At 37.7% G+C, this 24,248-nt stretch overlaps 1 protein-coding gene across 3 annotated transcripts in view; it reads right to left on the reverse strand.

Moving 5' to 3' along the window:
• The window catches only part of CFAP44 (cilia and flagella associated protein 44), a 152,267-nt gene that overhangs the window by 29,912 nt on the left and 98,107 nt on the right, over positions 1 to 24,248 (reverse strand). For all 3 annotated transcript variants that reach the window (XM_045502061.1, XM_045502062.1, XM_045502063.1), the window contains one exon: positions 9,722 to 9,899. In XM_045502061.1, coding sequence (XP_045358017.1) covers positions 9,722 to 9,899 — 178 coding nt within the window. The remainder of the gene's footprint in view (positions 1 to 9,721; positions 9,900 to 24,248) is intronic.

The following is a 24,248-nucleotide window of genomic DNA, read 5'->3' on the forward strand; positions in this document are numbered from 1 at the left end:
GGCTGATGGCTCAGAGCCTGGAGCCTGTTTCCGATTCTGTATCTCCCTCTCTCTCTGCCCCTCCCCCATTCATGCTCTGTCTCTCTCTGTCCCAAAAAATAAATAAACGTTGAAAAAAAAAATTAAAAAAAAAAAAGAAAAAAAAATATCCACACTACCCAAAGCAATCCACAAATCTAATACAATCCCTATCAAAATATGAAAAGCATTTTTCACAGAACTACAACAAATAATTCTAAAATTTGTATGGAATCACAAAAGACCCCAAATAGCTAAAGCAATCTTAAGAAAAAATAACAACACTGGAGGTATCACACTCCCAGATTTCATGATATACTACAAAGCTGTAGTAATCAAAACAGTATGGTACTAGCACAAAAACGGACATGTAGATCAATGGGCAGAATTGAAAACCCAGAAATAAACCCACACTTATAGAGTCAATCTATGATAAATGATGCAGGAATATACAATGGGGAAAAAGGTAGTCTCTTCAACAAATGATGCTGGAAAATTGGACAGCTACATGCAAAAGAATGAAACCAGACCACTTTCATATACCATAGATAAAAATGAACTCAAAATGGATTAGAGACCTAAATGTGAGACCTTAAACCATAAAATTTCTAAAAGGAAACATAGGCAGGGGTGTCTGGGTGGCTCAGTTGGTTAAGTGTCCAACTCTTAGTTTTGGCTCAGATCATGATCTAACAGTTCATGAGTTTGAGCCCCACATGGGGCTCAGTGCTGACAGCATGGAACCTGCTTGGGATTCTCTCTCCCCCTCTCTCTGCCCATCCCCTGCTTGTTCTCTCTCTCTCTCTCAAAAATAAATAAATAAACTTAAAAAACTTAAAAAAAATAAAGAAAATACAGGCAATAATTTCTTTGACATCAGCCATAGAAACATATTTCTAGATTTATCTCCTAAGGTAAGGGAAACAAGAGCAAAAATAAACTGTTGGAACTACACCAAAATAAAAAGCTTTTGCACAGCAAAGGAAACCAGCAACAAAACTGAAAGGCAATCCAGTGAATGGGAGAAGATATTTCTAAATGATATATGCAATAAGGAGTTAACATCCAAACTATATAAGGAACTTATACAACATGAAAAAAAATCCAATTAAAAAAAGGGCAGAGAACCTGAATAGACATTCTTCTAAAGGAAACATACATATGGCCAACAGACACACGAAAAGATTCTCAACATCACTAATGATCAGGGAAATACAAATCAAAACTACAATGAAATATCATCTTATGCCTATCAGAATGGCTAGTAACAGAAAGACAAGAAATAACAAGTGTTGGCAAGAATGTGGAGAAATAGGAACACTTGTATACTGTTGGTAGAAACATAAATTGGTGAAACCACTATGGAAAACAGTATGGAGGCTCCTCAAAAAATTAACAATAGAATTAGCATATGAACCAATAATACCACTCATGAATAAATGAAAACACTAATTTGAAAAGACATATGCACCCCAATGTTTATTGCAGCATCATTTACAATCTTGATATGGAAGCAACCCAAATGTCCATCCACAGATGAATGGATAAATAGGTGGTATATGCATACAATGAAATATTATTCATCCATAAAAAGCATGAGATCTTGCCATTTGGGACAACATGGATGGCCGTAGAGTATATTATGCTAAGTGAAATAAGTCAGAGAAAGACAAATACCATATGATTTCACTCGTATGTGGAATTTAAGAAACAAAACAAACAGAGAAACAAACAAACAAAAAAACCCATACTCTTAAATACAGAGAACAAACTGGTGGTTGCCAGAGGTGGGGTGGGGAGATGGGTGAAATCGATTAAAGGATTAAGAGGTACAAACCTCTATTTAGAAAATAAGTAAGTCACATAAATGAAAAGTACAATATAGGGAATATAGTAAGATTGTAGTAATGTTGTTTAGTAACAAATGGTGACTACACGTATTGTGGTGAGCACTGAGTAATGTACCGATTTGATGAATCATTATATTGTTTACCTGAAACTCATATAACACTGAATGTTATACTTCAAAAACAAAAGGCACTTCTCCAGGCAGTCTTAGAAAACTTACCTGTATAATTACCACCTATGAACCAAGAACATTATAACAAAATAGAGGAGATTTTTTTTTACATTCTTAAGAACAAACCTTTCAAGCATTAAAGTAAAACTCAAAATCCAGCACTTCTGTGAATGGTGGACCACTTTGAAGCACCTCGAGGACTAAGAATTAAGCTTAAAAGAACAAATCTAAGCAAGCCTGATGACTCTAAGGCTCGCCTCTTTGAAGAACCCTTTTTACATACCAACATTTTCTTTTTAGTTTTACAAATACCACACATACCTAAATACTGGCCACAGGGAAGTGGGATATAAAATATGTTATTTCCAAAAAAACTTGAAATGTTAGTAATTTTTAATTTAGTCATGACAGTAATGACCATTTCTTGACTTTGACCATCACATTAACGTTGTGAGGCAGACTAGATAAATTTTATTGTTGTTAATTGGTATTAATACTCTTTTAACAGACAATATAACTGAGGCTTAGGGAGATTTACATGACTAGCAAAATTTATGTGCCTATTAAGTGGCAGAGATGGAAACAGAACTCTGATCTTCTGACTTGTAGAATAGCGTGCTCCACATTAATTTACGCTGTTTTAATAAAATGGATTTCAGTGTAATGCAGTTCAGTTCAAGACATGATACAGGTCCATCATCTCTAGCTAGACCATGAAATTTCAGGTTGGATGACTGGCAATTGTGCTCAAAAAACATTCCTCTATGATGATGGATCAGACATGATAGATGAAACAAGAATTATCTTAAAGGAACAGCTAGAAAAACAATCTAGACACAAGAGAGAAAGATGGCAGTGTAGGAGGTCGCTGGGCTCACTGCATCCTGCTAATCGCTTAGATTCCACCCACATTGGCCTAAATAACTCCAAAAACTGCTGGAAGAGTAGCAGAACGGACTCTCTGGAGCCAAGCGTAGACAAGAGACCCACGGAAGAGGGTAGGAACAGCGAGAGGCGGTGCATGCTATACAGGCTGGCGGGAGGGAGCTGGGGTGGTGGAGGGGCAGCCCACAGGGCAAGGCAAGCTCCTGAAATCTGGCTTGCAAAAGCAGAGGGGCTGGACTGCCTGAGTTCTGACAGCCAGTGGACTTAACACCTGGAATGTTAAAAGTCAACAGCTCTGCTCTCGGAGAGAATAGCAGGAGGGAGAGTTGTTGAGTCCCAGAAGGAGAAAGCTCAGCGGGGGAACAAAGGCGCTGGCAAGTACCATTTCCCTCTCCCATACCCCAGCTGAAATTCCAAAGGGAACCAGTTCCCAACGCCAAACTTGCTTGCACTGTGCAAACACCCAACACTGTGATTCTGAGGATTCATTCCTCCGATGGGCCTGCCTCCCTCCTTATGCTGCAGGGCCTCTCCCGCAGGGACCACTGATGGCAAAGCTAGCTAAGACTGCCCCTCCCACCCCTGTGCACCTTGTGGATCCACCCCATCTAATACACCCTGTCCAGATCCCATCGAAGCAGCACCACAAGCCTGGCAGTGTGCAAGCAGCCCAGAGAGGGGCCACACCACTCCACAGTGAGTCCTGCCCCTGGGAGAGGGGAAGAGAAGGTACACACCAGTCTGACTGTGGCCCCACGCACCAACACAAGTTTCTCCAGACAGCACAGGGGAGGTGTCCTTCAGTTTAGAACTACCACAGGGACTAGCCAAAATGATGAAATGGAAGAATTCTCCTCAAAAGAAACTCCTGGAAGTAGCTACAGCTAACGAATTAATCAAAACTGATTTAAGTAATATAACGGAAGAAGAATTTAGATTAATAGTCATAAAATTAATCGCTGCACTTAAAAAAAGCATAGAGGACAGCAGAGAATCTATTGCTACAGAAACTTAAGGAATAAAAAATAGTCATGAGGTGCAATACTAAATGCTATAATGCTATAAATGCTATAAATGCTAAACAATGCTATAAATGAGGTGCAAAATAAAATGGAGGCGGCCATAGCACAGAATGAAGAGGGAGAGGAGAGAATAGGTGAATTAGAAGATAAAATTATGGAAAAAGAGGAAGCTGAGAAAAAGAGATATAAAAAAAATCCAGGAGTATGAAGGGAGACTTAGAGAAAGTGATCCAATCAAACAGAACAATATCCGTATCATAGGAATTCCAGAAGAAGAGAGAGAGAAAGGGGCTGAAGGTGTACCTGAACAAATCATAGCTGAGAACTTTCCTGATCTGGGGAAGGAAACAGTCATTAAAATCCGAGAGGCACAGAGAACTTTCTTCAGACGTAACTTGAATCGATCTTCTGCACTACATATCATAGTGAAACTGGCAAAATACAAGGATAAAGAGAGAACTCTGAAGGCAGCTTAGGGATAAACAGGCCCTAACATACAAAGGTACACACATACGGTTAGTAGCAGACCTATCTACTGAAACTTGGCATGCCAGAAAACAATGGCAGGAAATCTTCAATGTGATGAACAGAAAAAAATATGAAGCCGAGAATCCTTTATCCATCAAGTCTGTCATTCAGAATAGAAGGAGAGATAAAGGTTTTCCCAAACAAACAAAAACAGAAGGAATTCAGCACCACTAAACCAACCCTACAAGAGATCCTAAGGGGAACTCTGTGAGTGAAATGTTGCAAGGACCACAAAGTACCAGAGACATCACTACAAGCATGAAACCTTCAGACATCACAATGACTCTAAACCCATATCTTTCTGTAATAACACTGAATGTAAATGGACAAATGCGCCAACCAAAAGACATAGGGTATCAGAATGGATAAAAAAAAAACAAGACCCATCTATTTGTGGTCTACAAGAGACTCATTTTAGACCTGAGGACACCTTCACATTGAAAGTGAAGGGATGGAGAACTATCCACCATGCTACTGGAAGTCAAAAGAAAGCTGGAGTAGCCATACTTATATCAGACAAACTAGACTTTAAATTAAAGGCTGTAACAAGAGATGAAGAAGGGCGTTATATAATAATTACATGGTCTATCCATCAGAAGGCCTAACAATTATAAATGTCTATGTGCTGAATACGGAACCCCTAAATATATAAAACAATTAATCACAAACATGAGCAACCTTATTGATAAGAATGTGGTAATTGCAGGGGACTTTAATAATCCACTTACAACAATGGATAGATCATCTAGACACAGAATAATGAAACAAGGGCCCTGAATGATACACTGTATCAGATGGATTTGACAGATATATTTAGAACTCCACATCCCAAAGCAAGAGACTATACTTTCTTCTCGAGTGCACACATGGAAAATTCTCCGAGATAGATCACATACTGGGTCACAAAACAGCCCTTCATAAGTATACAAGAATTGAGATCATAGCATGCACAGTTTCAGACCACAACGCTATGAAACTTGAAACCAACCATAGGAAAAAGTCTGGAAAACCTTCAAAGGCATGGAGGTTAAAGAACACCCTACTAAAGAATGAATGGGTCAACCAGACAATTAGAGAAGAAATTAAAAAAATATATGGAAACAAACGAAAATGAAAATACAACAATCCAAACGCTTTGGGATGCAGCAAAGGCAGTCCTGAGGGGAAAATATATTGCAATCCAGGCCTATGTCAAGAAACAAGAAAAATCCCAAATACAAAATCTAACAGCACACCTAAAGGAAATAGAAGCAGAACAGCAAAGACAGCCTAGACCCAGCAGAAGAGAAATAATAAAGACCAGAGCAGAAATAAACAATATAGAATCTAAAATAACTATAGAGCAGACCAATGAAACCAAGAGTTGGTTTTTGAAAAAATAAACAAAATTGATAAACCTCTAGCCAGGCTTCTCAAAAAGAAAAGGGAGATGACCCAAATAGATAATCATGAATGAAAATGGAATGATTACAACCAATCCCTCAGAGATACAAGCAATTATCAGGGAATACTATGAAAAATTATATGCCAACAAACTGGACACCCGGGAAGAAATGGACAAATTCCTAAGCACCCACAAACTTCCAAAACTCAAACAGGAAGAAGTAGAAAATATGAACACACCCATAACCAGCGAAGAAATTGAATCAGTCATCAAAAATCTCCCAACAAATAAGAGTCCAGGACCAGATGGCTTCCCTGAGGAATTCTACCAGACATTTAAAGCAGAGATAATACCTGTCCTTCTCAAGCTGTTCCAAAAAAAATAGAAAAGGAAGGAAAACTTTCAGACTCATTCTATGAAGCCAGCATTACTTTGATTTCCAAACGAGACAGAGACCCAGCAAAAAAAGAGAACTACAGGCCAATATCCCTGATGAAGATGGATGCAAAAATTCTCAACAAGATAATATCAAATAAAATTCAACAGCATATAAAAAGAATTATTCACCATGATCAAGTGGGATTCATTCCTGGGATGCAGGGCTGGTTCAACATTCACAAATCAATCAATGTGATACATCACATTAATAAAAGAAAAGATAAGAACCATATGATCCTGTCAATCGATGCAGAAAACGCATTTGACAAAATTCAGCAACCTTTCTTAATAAAAACCCTAGAGAAAGTCATGATAGAAGGAACATAATTACACATCATAAAAGCCACTTATGAAAAGCCCACAGCTAACATCATCCTCAATGGGGAAAAACTGAGAGCTTTCTCCCTGAGATCAGGAACATGACAGGGATGTATACTCTCACCGCTGTTGTTTAACATAGTGTTGAAAGTTCTACCATCAGCAATCAGGCAACAAAAGGAAATCAAAGGTATCAAAATTGGCAAAGATGAAATCAAGCTTTCACTTTTTGCAGATGACGTGATATTATACATGGAAAACCTGATAGACTCCACCAAAAGTCTGCTAGAACTGTTATATGAATTCAGGAAAGTCGCAGGATACAAAATTAATGCACAGAAATCAGTTGCATTCTTATACACTAATAATGAAGCAACAGAAAAACAAATAAAGAAACTGATCCCATTCACAATTGCACCAAGAAGCATAAAATATCTAGGAATAAACCTAACCAAAGATGTAAAAGATCTGTATACTGAAAACTATTGAAAGCTTATGAAGGAAATTGAAGAAGATACAAAGAAATGGAAAAACATTCCATGCTCATGGATTGGAAGAATAAATATTGTTAAAATGTCAATACTACCCAAAGCTATCTACACATTCAATGCAATCCCAATCAAAATTGTACCAGCATTCTTGTCAAAGCTAGAACAAGCTATCCTAAAATTTGTGTGGAACAACAAAAGACCCCGAATAGCCAAAGTGATATTGAAGAAGAAGACCAATGTGGGAAGCATCACAATCCCAGACTTTAGCCTCTACTACAAAGCTGTAATCATCAAGACAGCATGGTATTGGCACAAAAACAGACACATAGACCAAAGGAATAGAATAGACTCCAGAATTGAACCCACAAAAGTATGGCCAACTAATCTTTGACAAAGCAGGAAGAATATTCAATGGAAAAAAGACAGTCTCTTTAACAAAGGGTGCTGGGAAAAATGGACAGCAACATGCAGAAGAATGAAACTAGACCACTTTCTTACACCATTCACAAAAATAAACTCAAAATGGATGAAGGACCTGAATGTGAGATAGGAAACCATCAAAACCCTAAAAGAAAAAGTAGGAAAAACCTCTCTGACCTCAGCTGCAGCAATTTCTTACTTGACACATCCCCAAAGGCAAGGGAATTAAAAGCAAAAATGAATTACTGGGACCTTATGAAGATAAAAAGCTTCTGCACAGCAAAGGAAACAGTCAACAAAGCTAAATGGCAACCGACGGAATGGGAAAAGATATTTGCAAATGACATATCAGACAAAGGGCTAGTATCCAAAATCTATAAAGAGCTCACCAAACTCCACACTCGAAAAACAAATAATCCAGTGAAGAAATGGGCAGAAGACATGAATAGGCACATCTCTAAGGAGACATCCAGATGGCCAACAGGCACATGAAAAGATGTTCAACATCACTCCTCATCAGGGAAATACAAATCAAAACCACACTCAGATATCACCTCACGCCAGTCAGAGTGGCCAAAATGAACAAATCAGGAGACTATAGATGCTGGAGAGGATGTGGAGAAATGGGAACCCTCTTGCACTGTTGGTGGGAATGCAAATTGGTGCAGCTGCTCTGGAAAACAGTGTGGAGGTTCCTCAAAAAATTAAAAATAGACCTACCCTATGACCCAGCAATAGCACTGCTAGGAATTTACCCAAGGGATACAGGAGTACTGATGCATAGGGGCACTTGTACCCCAATGTTTATAGCAGCACTCTCAACAATAGCCAAATTATGGGAAGAGCCTAAATGTCCATCAACTGATGAATGGATAAAGAAGTTGTGATTTATATATACGATGGAATACTATGTGGCAATGAGAAAGAATGAAATATGGCCTTTTGTAGCAACGTGGATGGAACTGCAGAGTGTTATGCTAAGTGAAATAAGTCATAGAGAAAGACAGATACCATATGTCTTCACTCCTATGTGGATCCTGAGAAACTTACCAGAAGACCATGGGGGAGGGGGAGGGGAAAAAAAAGTTACAGAGAGGGAAGGAAGCAAACCATGAGAGACTTAAAAACTGAGAATAAACTGAGGGTTGACGGGGGGTGGGAGGGAGGGCAAAGTGGGTGATGGGTATTGAGGAGGGCACCTGTTGGGATGAGTACTGGGTGTTATATGGAAACCAATTTGATAATAAATTTCATGTAAAAAAAAAAAAGAGAAACAATCTAAATGGTCACTAAGAAAATGTTCAAAATGTCTGTTTAAACAGAAAGGTATAGTTATGAGCTATGAACATTTATTTATGGATATTATTTGCCATACCAGGATCCTCCTAGTCTGGCACATATAGAATTTTTGGTGAAACTGAAAGACTTTTTTTTTCCTGAAGACACTTTACTGCCACTTGTCAGAAAATTATAAAATATTCTAATATGTTAGATCCGTGGTATGATTGGCACTTTCTCCAATGGGATGCCTTGTAGTGTCCAAACTGCATGTCCATAGTAGGTGGCCATGGACCACATTCTCCTCAAAATGGTAGCTCAGATACTTTCTGAGTCTCTAAATGTGAAAAGTCACTTTTCAGTCCAAATTAAGGAATTGCTATGACAGAGAGAGGAGACTTTAGTAAAAAAGGGGGGATGAGAAATCAGGATAATTGGAAGCAGTTTGGCAGAATGTAGATAAAAATTTTAAAAAGGGATATGTTAATAGGTTATTATTGAGACACTTAAAAAATTTATAAGTCCTGGAAAAAAAAAGTCAAACAATGGCCTTTTCCCCTAAGTCTTTGGAAGTCTACAGCAGCCAAGGACATGTTTGAATTTCAGAAATTCAAAGTCTCTAAAATATAGAGCTTTAACCCATGAAACATATTGAGTCAAGTAATTAACTTGAAGGCTGGTTCTGCCATTTTAACTAAATAATCACAGATAAATCCCTTGTCCTCTCTGGGCCTCAGTTTCCTCATTTGTAAAAAGGGGGCATTATTCTAAATAATCATGAAGATCTTCTTTCAGTTCTAAGTTTCTATGACTATATATTCCTATAGACCATCTAGTGAAACAAGTGGTTTCAGCACAGAATACCGCTAAAAACTCAAGGGTGCCTCTCATTGTCATGTAAGCAATGAGTAATAAGTACCATGGAGTCTAGATGTCCCAGCTCCTCTTCCTTCTTGGCAGCATTTACTCTCATGTGCTCAGGTATCTTGTAGTCTGGGGCTGTCTTCAGATTGAAGTCTCCCATATACAACTGGGCCTCTTTGATGGCTTGAACATCTTTGGGATCTTCATAGTCATCCTGAGGTTTACTCTTGTACCTATCAGAAAAAAAGGCAACCCAGCCACAAACTTAACAATAAAATTCAGTTTGTCCACTATATGTATATAATCAAATTCAGGCATCAAGCAAAAGTATAATTCTGATTGTGTGGTACTACTTTTGTCCATAGCGCCCAAGCATTTTTTTTAAGTTAATGACTACAGACCTTCCACAGCTTACAATGGGGTTATGTAGCAATAAACTCATAGTTGAAAATACCGTAAATTGAAAATGTATTCAATATACCTAACCTACCTAACATTATAGTCTAGCCTAGCCCACCTTAAACATTAGCCTACAGTTGGGAAAAATTATCAAATACAAAGCATTTGACAATAAAGTGTTGAATATCTCATGTAATTTATTGACCACTGTACTGAAAGCGAAAAACAGAATGGTTGTAAATGTACTGATTGCTTATCCTCATGACCGTGTGGTTGACTTAGAGCCGTGGCTCACTGCTTCTGACCAGTATCGTACTGCATACATCACTCGCCTGGGAAAATATCGAAATTCAAAGTATAGTTTCTACTGAATGCGTATCACTTTCACACCATTGCAAAGCCAAAAAATCATGAGTCAAACAATCAAAACTTGGGGATGATCTGTATTCTTAAGGCACCCCAAACAAAGTAACAATGAAATAAATAAAAACCAATTACCAATTGGTGCTGAAATAATCTGAATTATTCTTAGGCTTTGGTTCACTTCTAAGTGATCTATATCAAGATGGTTATTTATTCCCTCCATAGACATTAAACCATAGAGATGGAGTGGGTGTATTTTAATCACTAAAAGTTAATGTACCTTTTAAAAAATAACCTAAGTGATTGTCATTACATTTTCAAACAGAGAATCTAATTAAAAATGATATAATGAGCATATATACTTGCCTCTCTCCCCCCAACCCCCCGCGTTCCATGAAAATGATGGGTAGAGGTATTAAAGGGAATAAATCAGTAAGGCTGAGAATAAGATAGAAAGCCATGCATAAACCAGTGATAGTAATTTTAAAGTAATTTTAAAGACCAGAGAAAACTGTGGCCCAGAATATCCCTAAGGTAAGGTTATAAAAAGGATTTGATATGATCTTATTAGTAGATCATAGCCTCCTAGGAGGCCCCAAGCACAGAGTGGGCAAGTATGGTGCAGGTAATAGAATATTAGACATTATTTAGCAAAATTAATTAAAGGATTGAAAAGGAATTCCTGAACCAATTTAATCTTCTTCTCACTTTTCTCATTTCCACACATAAAAAGGAGTAGCAACTTTTTTTTTTTTTTTTTTTTAATTTTTTTTTTTCAACGTTTATTTATTTTTGGGACAGAGAGAGACAGAGCATGAATGGGGGAGGGGCAGAGAGAGAGGGAGACACAGAATCGGAAACAGGCTCCAGGCTCTGAGCCATCAGCCCAGAGCCCGACGCGGGGCTCGAACTCACGGACCGCGAGATCGTGACCTGGCTGAAGTCGGACGCCTAACCGACTGTGCCACCCAGGCGCCCCAGGAGTAGCAACTTTTACACCTCAATTAAAACTGGAAGAATGAGGGGTGCCTGGGTGGCTCAGATAGTTAAGTGACCAAAACTTGGTTTTGGCTCAGGTCATGATCTCACGGTTTGTGAGATCAAGCCCTGCAAGGGCTCCAAGCTGACAGTGTGATAACTGCTTGGGATTCTCTCTCTCACTCTCTCTCTTTTCTTCCCTGCTTCCCAAGATAAATTTTTTAAAAAATGCATTTGTTTTTAAACTGAAGAACAAATCTCTATAGAAACTGACCTCCCTGCTTGGAAACTGCTAGTGCACCTGGGATAGGGGTTGGCACACCATTGTAGGAATCTTTATTGGAAGACCCCAACCTACATAATTCTTTAAAGTGAAGTCTTCCAGTCAACATGAACATGTACACAGAGCTTGCAGTCAGCCCTTAGGAAAACAAACATATACAATAACAGAGAAAACACATGTTATCTAAAGTATTAATTGACAATTGTTCCTTTGTGTAAAATAGCACTAAAAGGAAGGATTAAAATTTTTTAAAGGAAAGAAAGAGAGGTAGAAGGAAAGAAAAAGCAAGGAAATGAGGGAAGAAGGGAAGGAAAGGAAAGGAAAGGAAAGGAAAGGAAAGGAAAGGAAAAAAGAAAAGAACAACCAGATACTTCTGCTTTGACTGTGTGTGAGGGAAACATGGCCTATTTATTATTCTCATGCTATAAATTATTATTATTCTCATGCTATAAATAACTATAAAACTGAACAAAAATTATGGAACAACTATGACATTGAAGGATAGGCAGCACAGGACTACATGCAAAAAGTGAAACAAAATAGCCAATCCTTACTGTCTCTTTTTCTGCATGGAGGAAATTAGCAAACTATGGAATAGTGTTGAGATCCCAAATATTAGTCCAGTAATCTCACTGATTAAGGATACAAAGGTCAGAGTTCAGAGAGGCCAGAGTGGTTAGAATTTTGTGGAAAAAATATTAGAGCTACAAACAAAATAATGCCTTCAGAAATTCACATAGAGTTCTCTTGAGTTTTTGGCCAAGTATTAACCTATACATGTGTAATGTAAAACATCATAAAGTAAAGAAAATCTAGGGAAAGTACAATTACTGGAAAATTATAAGACAAATAATTCTCATAATTTACACATTGCTGGAAATCACTCATGAATTTATCAGCTGGAGAGACCTTGTAAGGTAGGGAACATTCAGTAGAGATCCTTTAAAAAGTCATGCCTTCAACGTGGGAAAAATAAAAGATCTAAACAGTGTCATCAATCACTCTGTCCTCATTTCCATTTATATACAACTACACCAAAGAACACAAAAATACACATTCTTTCTCAAGCACACATGGAATTTTCATGAAGACAGACTTTATGCAGGCCCATACAACTCCCAATAAATTTATAAGAATTTAAATCATGCAAACTATTTTCTGTGACCACAAAATAATTATATTGGAAATAAAAAATATTTCTTCAAACCTCTGAATATTTGGAAATTAAACAGCATACTTAAAAACAAACCACAGCCAACAAGAAATCACAAGAGATATTAGAAAATATTTTGGGAGGAATAGAGATCCTGGGAAGATGGCAGCGTAGGAGGACCCTGGGCTCACTGCGCATCCTGCTGATCACTTAGATTCCACCTACACCTGCCTAAATAACCCAGAAAACCGCCAGAAGGATAGCAGGACGGAGTCTCCGGAGCCAAGTGCAGACGAGAGGCCCACGGAAGAGGGTAGGAAGGGTGGAGAGGCGGTGCACGCTCCACAGACTGGAGGGAGGGAGCTGGGGCAGAGGGGTGGCCTGCTGGCCAAGCAGAGCCCCCGAGTTTGGCTTGCAAAAGCGGAGGGGCCGGATGGAGTGTGTTCCGACAGCAAGCGGGACTTGACATCTGGAAGGTTATAAGCTAACAGCTCTGCTCAGAGAACAGGAGGGCTGGAGGACAATGGGAGGGAGAGTTGTTGAGCCCCGGACAACAGAGCTCAGCTTGGCGGGGAACAAAGGCGCTGGGAAGTGACATCTCCCTCGCCCATCCCTCAGCCAAAATCCCAAAGGGAACCAGTTCCTGCCAGGGAACTTGCTTGCAACCGTGCAAACACCCAACGCTGTGCTTCTGCAGATCCAACCCTTGGGCGGGTCTGACTCCCTCCTGGTGCTGCAGGGCCCCTCCCGAAGCGGATCTTCTCCGAAGGAAAAGCAAGCTGGGACTGCCCCTCCCACCCCTGTGCACCTTGCCGATCCACCCCAGCTAATACGCCAGATCCCCAGCACCACAAGTCTGGCAGTGTGGAAGTAGCCCAGTTGGGCCACACCACCCCACAGTGAATCCTGCCCCTAGGAGTGGGGAAGAGAAGGCACACACCAGTCTGACTGTGGCCCCAGTGGTGGGCTGGGGGCAGACATCAGGTCTGACTGCGGTCTCGCCCACCAACGCAAGTTATTCAAGACAGCACAGGGGAAGTGCCCTGCAGTTCCGCACCACTCCAGGGACTATCCAAAATGACCAAACGGAAGAATTCCCCTCAAAAAAACCTCCAGGAAATAACAGCTAACGAACTGATCAAAACGATTTAAACAATATTACAGTGAATTTAGAATAGTAGTCATAAAATTAATCGCTGGCCTTGAAAACAGTATAAAGGACAGCAGAGAATCTCTTGCTACAGAGATGAAGGGACTAAGGAACAGCCAGGAAGAGCTAAAAAATGCTATCAATGAGCTGCAAAATAAAATTGAGACAACCACGGCTTGGATTGAAGAGGCAGAGGAGAGAATAGGTGAACTAGAAGATAAAATTATGGAAAAAGAAGAGTCTGAGAAAAAGAGAGATAAAAAATCCAGGAGTATGAGGGGAAAATTAGAGAACTAAGTGACGCACTAAAGAGAAATAATCTATGCATACTTGGTACTCCAGAGGAGGAAGAGAGAGGGAAAGATGCTGAAGGTGTACTTGAAGAAATAATAGCTGAGAACTTCCCTGATCTGGGGAAGGAAAAAGGCATTGAAATCCAAGAGGCACAGAGAACTCCCTTCAGATGTAACTTGAATCAATCTTCTGCATGACATATCATAGTGAAACTGGCAAAATACAAGGATAAAGATCAATGTGCAGCTAGAGATAAACGTGCTCTAACATATAAAGGGAGACCTATAAAACTCGTGACCGATCTCTCTACTGACACTTGGCAGGCCAGAGGGGAATGGCAGGAGATCTTCAATGTGATGAACAGAAAAAATATGCAACCGAGAATCCTTTATCCAGCAAGTCTGTCATTTAGAATAGAAGGAGTGATAAAGGTCTTCCAAAACAAACAAAAACTGAAGGAATTCGTCACCACTAAACCAGCCACACAAGAGATCCTAAGGGGGATCCTGTGAGACAAAGTACCAGAGACATCGCTACAAGCATGAAACCTTCAGACATCACAATGACTCTAAACCCATATCTTTCTAGAATAATGCTGAATGTAAATGGACTAAATGCGCTAACCAAAAGACATAGGGTATCAGAATGGATAAAAAAACAAGACCTATCTATTTGCTGTCTACAAGAGACTCATTTTAGACCTGAGGACACCTTCAGATTGAGAGTGAAGGGATGGAGAACTATTTATCATGCCACTGGAAGTCAAAAGAAAGCTGGAGTAGACATACTTATTACAGACAAACTAGACTTTAAATTAAAGGCTGTAACAAGAGATGAAGAAGGACATTATATAATAATCACAGGGTCTATCCATCAGGAAGAACTAACAATTATAAATGTCTATGCACCGAATACGGAAGCCCCCAAATGTATAAAACAATTACTCACAAACATAAGCAACCTTATTGATAAGAATGTGGTAATTGCAGGGACTTTAACACTCCACTTACAGAAATGGATAGATCATCTAGACACACGGTCAATAAAGAAACAAGGGCCCTGAATGATACATTGGATCAGATGGACTTGACAGATATATTGAGAACTCTGCATCCCAAAGCAACAGAATATACTTTCTTCTCGAGTGCATGTGAAACATTCTCCAAGATAGATCACATACTGGGTCACAAAACAGCCCTTCATAAGTATACAAGAATTGAGATCATACCATGCATAGTTTCAGACCACAATGCTATGAAGCTTAAAATTAACCACAGGGAAAAGTCTGGAAAACCTCCAAAAGCATGGAGGTTAAAGAACACCCTACTAAATAATGAATGGGTCAACCAGGCAATTAGAGAAGAAATTAAAAAATATATGGAAACAAATGAAAATGAAAATACAACAATCCAAACGCTTTGGGATGCAGTAAAGGCAGTCCTGAGAGGAAAATACATTGCAATCCAGGCCTATGTCAAGAAACAAGAAAAATCCCAAATACAAAATCTAACAGCACACCTAAAGGAAATAGAAGCAGAACAGCAAAGACAGCCTAAACCCAGCAGAAGAGAAATAATAAAGACCAGAGCAGAAATAAACAATATAGAATCTAAAAAAAACTGTAGAGCAGATCAACGAAACCAAGAGTTGGTTTTTTGAAAAAATAAACAAAATTGATAAACCTCTAGCCAGGCTTCTCAAAAAGAAAAGGGAGATGACCCAAATAGATAAAATCAGGAATGAAAATGGAATGATTACAACCAATCCCTCAGACATACAAGCAATTATCAGGGACTACTATGAAAAATTATATGCCAACAAACTGGACACCCGGGAAGAAATGGACAAATTCCTAAGCACCCACACACTTCCAAAACTCAATCAGGAGGAAACAGAAAGCTTGAACAGACCCATAACCAGCGAAGAAATTGAATCAGTCATCAAAAATCTCCCAACAAATAAGAGTCCAGGACCAGATGGCTTCCCTGGGGAATTCTACCAGACATTTGAAGCAGAGATAATACCTATCCTTCTCAAGCTATTCTAAAAAATAGAAAGGGAAGGAAAACTTCCAGACTCATTCTATGAAGCCAGTATTACTTTGATTCCTAAACCAGACAGAGACCCAGTAAAAAAAGAGAACTACCGGCCAATATCCCTGATGAATATGGATGCAAAAATTCTCAATAAGATACTAGCAAATCGAATTCAACAGCATATAAAAAGAATTATTCACCATGATCAAGTGGGATTCATTCCTGGGATGCAGGGCTAGTTCAACATTCACAAATCAATCAACGTGATACATCACATTAATAAAAGAAAAGATAAGAACCATATGATCCTGTCAATCAATGCAGAAAAGGCCTTTGACAAAATCCAGCACCCTTTCTTAATAAAAACCCTTGAGAAAGTCGGGATAGAAGGAACACACTTAAACATCATAAAAGCCATTTATGAAAAGCCCACAGCTAACATCATCCTCAATGGGGAAAAACTGAGAGCTTTCTCCCTGAGATCAGGAACACGACAGGGATGCCCACTCTCACCGCTGTTGTTTAACATAGTGTTGGGAATTCTAGCATCAGCAATCAGACAACAAAAGGAAATCAAAGGCATCAAAATTGGCAAAGATGAAGTCAAGCTTTCACTTTTTGCAGATGACATGATATTATACATGGAAAACCTGATAGACTCCACCAAAAGTCTGCTAGAACTGATACATGAATTCAGCAAAGTTGCAGGATACAAAATCAATGTACAGAAATCAGTTGCATTCTTATACACTAACAATGAAGCAACAGAAAGACAAATAAACTGATCCCATTCACAATTGCACCAAGAAGCATAAAATACCTAGGGATAAATCTAACCAAAGATGTAAAAGATCTGTATGCTGAAAACTATAGAAAGCTTATGAAGGTAATTGAAGAAGATATAAATAAATGGAAAGACATTTCGTGCTCATGGATTGGAAGAATAAATATTGTCAAAATGTCAATACTACCCAAAGCTATCTACACATTCAATGCAATCCCAATCAAAATTGCACCAGCATTCTTCTCAAAGCTAGAACAAGCAATTCTAAAATTCATATGGAACCACAAAAGGCCCTGAATAGCCAAAGTAATTTTGAAGAAGAAGACCAAAGCAGGAGGCATCACAATCCCAGACTTTAGCCTCTACTACAAAGCTGTAATCATCAAGACAGCATGGTATTGGCACAAAAACAGGCACATAGACAAATGGAATAGAATAGAAATCCCAGAACTAGACCCACAAACGTATGGCCAACTAATCTTTGACAAAGCAGGAAAGAACATCCAATGGAAAAAAGACAGACTCTTTAATAAAGGGTGCTGAGAGAACTGGACAGCAACATGCAGAAGGTTGAAACTAGACCACTTTCTCACACCATTCACAAAAATAAACTCAAAATGGATAAAGGACCTGAATGTGAGATAGGAAACCATCAAAACCCTAGAGAAGAAAGCAGGAAAAGACCTCTCTGACCTCAGCTGTAGCAATTTCTTACTTGACACATCCCCAAAGGCAAGGGAATTAAAAGCAAAAATGAATTACTGGGACCTTATGAAGATAAAAAGCTTCTGCACAGCAAAGGAAACAACCAACAAAACTAAAAGGCAACCGACGGAATGGTAAAAGATATTTGCAAATGACATATCGGAAAAAGGGCTAGTATCCAAAATCTATAAAGAACTCACCAAACTCCACACCTGAAAAACAAATAACCCAGTGAAGAAATGGGCAGAAAACATGAATAGACACTTCTCTAAAGAAGACATCTGGATGGTCAACAGGCATATGAAAAGATGCTCAACATCGCTCCTCATCAGGGAAATACAAATCAAAACCACACTCAGATATCACCTCACGCCAGTCAGAGTGGCCAAAATGAACAAATCAGGAGACTATAGATGCTGGAGAGGATGTGGAGAAATGGGAACCCTCTTGCACTGTTGGTGGGAATGCAAATTGGTGCAGCCGCTCTGGAAAACAGTGTGGAGGTTCCTCAAAAAATTAAAAATAGACCTACCCTATGACCCAGCAATAGCACTGCTAGGAATTTACCCAAGGGATACCGGAGTACTGATCCATAGGGGCACTTGTACCCCAATGTTTATAGCAGCACTCTCAACAATAGCCAAATTATGGGAAGAGCCTAAATGTCCATCAACTGATGAATGGATAAAGAAATTGTGGTTTATATACACAATGTAGTACTATGTGGCAATGAGAAAGAATGAAATATGGTCCTTTGTAGCAACATGGATGGAACTGGAGAGTGTTATGCTAAGTGAAATAAGCCATACAGAGAAAGACAGATACCATATGTTTTCACTCTTAGGTGGATCCTGAGAAACTTAACAGAAACTCATGGGGGAGGGGAAGGAAAAAAAAAAAGGAGGTTAGAGTGGGAGAGAGCCAAAGCATAAGAGACTCTTAAAAACTGAGAACAAACTGAGGGTTGACGGGGGGTGGGAGGGAGGGCAAAGTGGGTGATGGGTATTGAGGAGGGCACCTTTTGGGATGAGCACTGGGTGTTGTATGGAAACCAATTTGACAATAGACTTCATATATATATATATATATATATATATATATAAGAGAGAGAGAGAGAGAGAGAGAGAGAGAGAAAAGAAAATATTTTGGAATGAATAATGGTAAAGATACATCAGAACTTACAAAATGTAGCTCAGTGTTTCATTTATACTTTAAAATTATACTTCCATTTATACTGTAAATGCTCATACTTATAAAAGAATTAAAGTATAAGATCAAAGCTTATAGCCTAAAGTTTAAGAAGAATTAACTAAGCTCAAATTAATTAGAATAAAGGAAATGACATGGAAAGCTGACAAGCAATAGTTCTAAAAATCTATGACCAAAAGTTAGCTCCTTGAAAGGATTAATAAAATTGATAAATCTTTGGCTGGAATGACCAAGAAAAAGACAATACAAATTCATGAAATCAAGAATAAAACAGGGGACAACAGATACTAAAGAAACTAAAATAATAAGGCAACAGTATGAATTATTTTATGCCAAAAAATTTGATAACCTAGATGAAATTCACAAATTCCTTGAAAGACACAAATTACCTAAAGTGATCCAAGAGGAAATCCAAAATCTGAATAGCACTGTAACAATGAAAAATTGGAATTTGCATTTATGAACTTCTCTCAAAGAATATTCCATGTCTAGATGCCTTCACTGATAAATTCTATCAAATATTTAAGAAATCAATATATTAAGCCTACACAAAGTCTTCCAGAAAATAGAAGGAAAACTTCTCATCTCATTGTATGAAACCAGTATTATCCTGATAACAAGCCAGAAAAGATATTATGTAACAATGAAACTAGAGACCAATATTCTTCATTTAAAAAGACACAAAAGCCCTTTAAAAAATGCCAGCAAATCAAATGCATTTTGGAAAATATCAAAAGCCTATTTTCCTGTTTATTAAGATATGATCAACACATAACATTGTATTAGTTTGGGGTGTACAATGTCATGATTTCATACATGTATCTATTACAAAATGTTTGCCACAGTAAGTTTAGTTAACATTGATCCATACAGTTACAATTTTTTTCTTGTGAAGAAAACTTTTTTTTAAATGTTTTTATTTATTTCTGAGACAGAGAGAGAGAGTGTGTGTGAGCAGAGGAGGGGCAGAGAGAGAGGGAGACACAGAATCTGAAACATCTCCAGGCTCCGAGCTGACAGCACAGAGTCCGACTTGGGGCTCAAACTCACAAACCGTGAGATCACAACCTGAGCTGAAGTCAGATGCTTAACCAACTGAGCCACCCAGGCATCCCTTGTGATGACAACTTTTAAGACCTACTTTCTTAGCAACTTTCAAATATACAATACACTATTGGTAACTACAGTCATCATATTGTAGACTACATCTCCAGAACTTATTTATCTTATAACTGGAAGTTTGTACCATTTGACGACCTTCATCCATTTCTCCATCCCCAACTCCCCACCTCTAGCAATCACCAATCTGTCCTGTTTCAATGAGTTCAGATTTGTTAGATTGAACATATAAGGAAGATCATACAGTTTTTATTTTCCTCTGACTTATTTCACTTAGTATATGCCCTCAAAGTCCATTGGTATCATTGCAAATGGAAGCATTTCTCTCTTTTTAAGGCTAGATAATACTCCATCATATATATGTATCATAACTTCTTTATCCACTCAACCATTAAAGGAGACTTAGGTTGTTTCCATTTCTCAACTATTGTTATTAATGCTTCAATAAACATGGTAGTGCAGATATCTCTTCAAAGTCCAATTTTCATTTTCTTTGGCTATATACCCAGAAGTGAGATTGCTGGACCATGTGGTAGTTTTATTTTTAATTGTTTTAGGAAATTCCATACTGTTTTCCATAGTGGCTGCACAAATTTATGTTTTCATCAACAGTGTACAAGCTTTCCTTTTCTCCACATTTTTGCCAAGGCTTATCTCTTATCTTTTTGATAATAGGTATTCAACAGGTGTGAGGTGATATCTTGTTGTGACTTTGATTTGCATTTCCCTGATGATTAGTGATGTTCAGCACCTTTCCATGTATATGATGGCCTTTTGTAGGTCTCTTTTGAAAACTGTCCACATAAGTCCTCTGCCCACATTTAAATCTGTTTGGGTTTTGGGTGGGTTTTTGTTGTTGTTGTTGTTTTGTTTTGTTTGTTTGTTTTGTTGCTATTAAGTTGTAAGAGTTCTCTATATATTTTGGATATTAACCCCTTATCACATGTATGATTGTGAATTCATTCCCTAAGTTGCCCTTTCATTTTTTTGATGTTTGCCTTCACTGTAGAGAAGCTTTTTAGTTTGATGTAGTTGCACTTATTTATTTTCATTTTTGTTGCCTTTGCTTTTGGTGTCAAACCTAAAAAATCATTGACAAGACCAATGTTGAGGGTCTTACCATCTAGACTTTCTTCTAGGAGTTTTATGGTTTCAGGTCTTACATTCAAGTTGTTAATTCATTTTTCATTGATTTTCATGTTATGGTGAGAGACACTGGTCCAGTGTTATTCTTTTGTATGTGGCAGTTCAGTTTTCCCAACACCATTTACTGGAAAGACTGTCCTTTCCCCATTATATATTCTTGGTTCCTTGTCATAAACTGACCACATACAAATGAGTTTATTTCTGGTCTCTATTCTATTTAATTGAATGTCTATTTTTATGCTGATGTCATACTGTTTTGATTGCTATAGCTCTGTAATATAGTTTGAAGTCAAGGAGTATATTTCCAGTTTTGTTTTTATTTCTCAAGATGGCTTTGGCTATTCAGGGTCTTTTGTGGTTCCGTGCAATATTTTAGGATTTCTTTTACTATTTCTGTGAAAATGCCTTTGGAATTTTGATAGTGATTGCTGAAGCTATAAATTCCTTTGGATAGTATGGACATTTTAACAATATTAAGATGCTTCATGCATGAAATATCTTTCCATTTATTTATGTCTTCTTCAATTTCTTTCAAAGTGTACTGATATTTCATTTCCTTTGTTAAATTTATTACTATGTATTTATTCTTTTTGATGCTATTGTGATGGAATTGTTTTCCTAATTTCTCTGAGAGTTCATTGTTAATGTATAGAAACACTGATTTTTATATATTTATTTTATCTTGCCACTTTACTGAATTCATTTATTAGTTCTAATGGTATTTTTGTGGAGTCTTTAGGAGATAGATAGATAGATAGATAGATAGATAGATAGATATAGATATAGATATATAATGTCATCTGCAAATAGAAAGATGTACTTCTTCCTTCCTAATTTTGATTTTTTTCCCCTAACTGTTCTAACTAGGACTTATACTACTGTGTTAAAAACAAGTAGCAAGAGTGAACATCTTTGTTCCTAATTTCAGAGGGAAAGCTTTCAGATTTTTGCCATTGAGTATGATGTTAGCTGACAGCTTGTCATATTGTGGCCTTTATTTTGCTGAGGTATAGTTCTGCTATATCAAATTTGGTGAGAATTTTTATAATGAGTAGATGTTGAATTTTGTTAAATGCTTTTTCTCCATCTATTGAGATGATTATATGATTTTTGATCGCTTGCACAAGCACAAAGTTCTGAGAGACAACTGAGCTCATGCCAGGTTGATATAGTCCAAGATGGCAATAGAGGAAGACCTTGAACCCATATCTTCCACAGACACACCAAATCTACACTTACTTATAAAGCAATTCCTTCTGAAGAAGAACTGAGGACTCACTTAACAGCTTCTACACAATAAAAGATATACCACACAGAGAACAGCAAGAGACATGAAGACACAGTAACAAAGGGAACTTTGCTTTGTTGAAGGTTAATTGGCCATATAGTTGTGGTTTCATATCTGGGTTTTCTATTCTGTTCTATTTGTGTGTGTGTGTGTGCCAGTACCATACTGTCTTGATCACTACAGCTTTGTAATATAACTTGAAGTCTGGAATTGTGATGCCTTCAGCTTTGCTTTTTTTTTTTTTTTCCAAGATTGCTTTGGCTATTTGGGGTCTTTTGTGTTTCTATACAAATTTTAGAATTGTTCTAGCTCTGTGAAAAATGCTGGTGGTATTTTGGTAGAGATTGCATTAAAGGTGTAGATTGCTTTGGGTAGTGTGATATTTAACAATATTTATTCTTCCAATCCATAAGCATGGAATGTTTTTCCATATCTTTGTGTCATCTTCAATTCCTTTTATCAATGTTTTTAGTTTTCAGAGTACAGATATTTTGCCTCTTTGGTTAGGTTTATTCCTAGGTATCTTATGGTTTTTAGTGCAATTGTGAATGGAACTAATTCCTTGATTTCTCTTTCTGCTGCTTCATTATTGGTATATAGAAATGAAACAGATTTCTGTACATTGATTTTTGATCCTGCAACTTTGCTAAATTCATATATTGGTTCTAGAAATTTTTAGGTAGAGTCTTTAGGGTTTTCTATACAGATTATCATGTCATCTGCAAATAGTGAAAGTATGACTTCTTCCCAGCCAATTTGGATGTCTTTTATTTCTTTGTGTTATCTGACTGCTGTGGCTAGAAATTTAACAAAACAAACAAAACAAACAAACATAGGTGGGAAAAAGAGGAAAACCAAGAAACAGACTCTTAACTATAGAGAACAAACTGATGGTTACCAGAGGGGAGGTAGGTGGAGGGATGGGTTAATTAGGTGATTGGGATTAAGGAGGGCATTAATGGTGATTAATGGGTTAATTAAGGAGGGCACTTGTTGTGATAAGTGCCAGGTGTTGTATGTAAATGTTGAATCACCATATTGTACACCTGAAACCAATATTACACTGAGTTAACCAGCTGGAATTTAAAGAAAAACTTGGAAGAAAATAAAAACTACTACAGGCTAATATCCCTGATGAACACAGTTAGAAAAATCCTCAAGTAAATATTAGCAAACTGAATTCAACAATACATTAAAAGGATATTCACCAAGATCAAGTAGGATTTATTTTGAGGATACAAGGATGGTTCTATATTCACAAACTAATCAATGTCATTCACCACATTAACAAAATAAAGTATAAAAATCATATGATCATCTCAATAGGTACAGAAAAAGCATCTGACAAAATTCACTATCCACTCATGATAAGAACTCTAAACAAAGTGACTGTAGAGGGAACATACCTTTACATAATAAAGGTATATATGAAAAACCCATGGCTAACATCATACTCAATGGTAAAAAACTGAGAGCTTTTCCTCCAGGATGAGGAACAAGAGAGAGAGATATCCCCTCTCAGCCCTTTTATTCAGCATAGTACTGGAAGTCCTAACCACAGCACTCATATAAGAAAAAAGAAAATGTATCCAACTGTCACTATTTGCAGATGATACGTACTATACATAGAAAACCCTCAAAGCTCCATCAAAAAACTATTAGAAGTAATAAGTGA

The sequence above is a fragment of the Leopardus geoffroyi genome, chromosome C2 (genome assembly GCF_018350155.1).
Source record: "Leopardus geoffroyi isolate Oge1 chromosome C2, O.geoffroyi_Oge1_pat1.0, whole genome shotgun sequence".
Lineage (NCBI taxonomy): Eukaryota > Metazoa > Chordata > Mammalia > Carnivora > Felidae > Leopardus > Leopardus geoffroyi.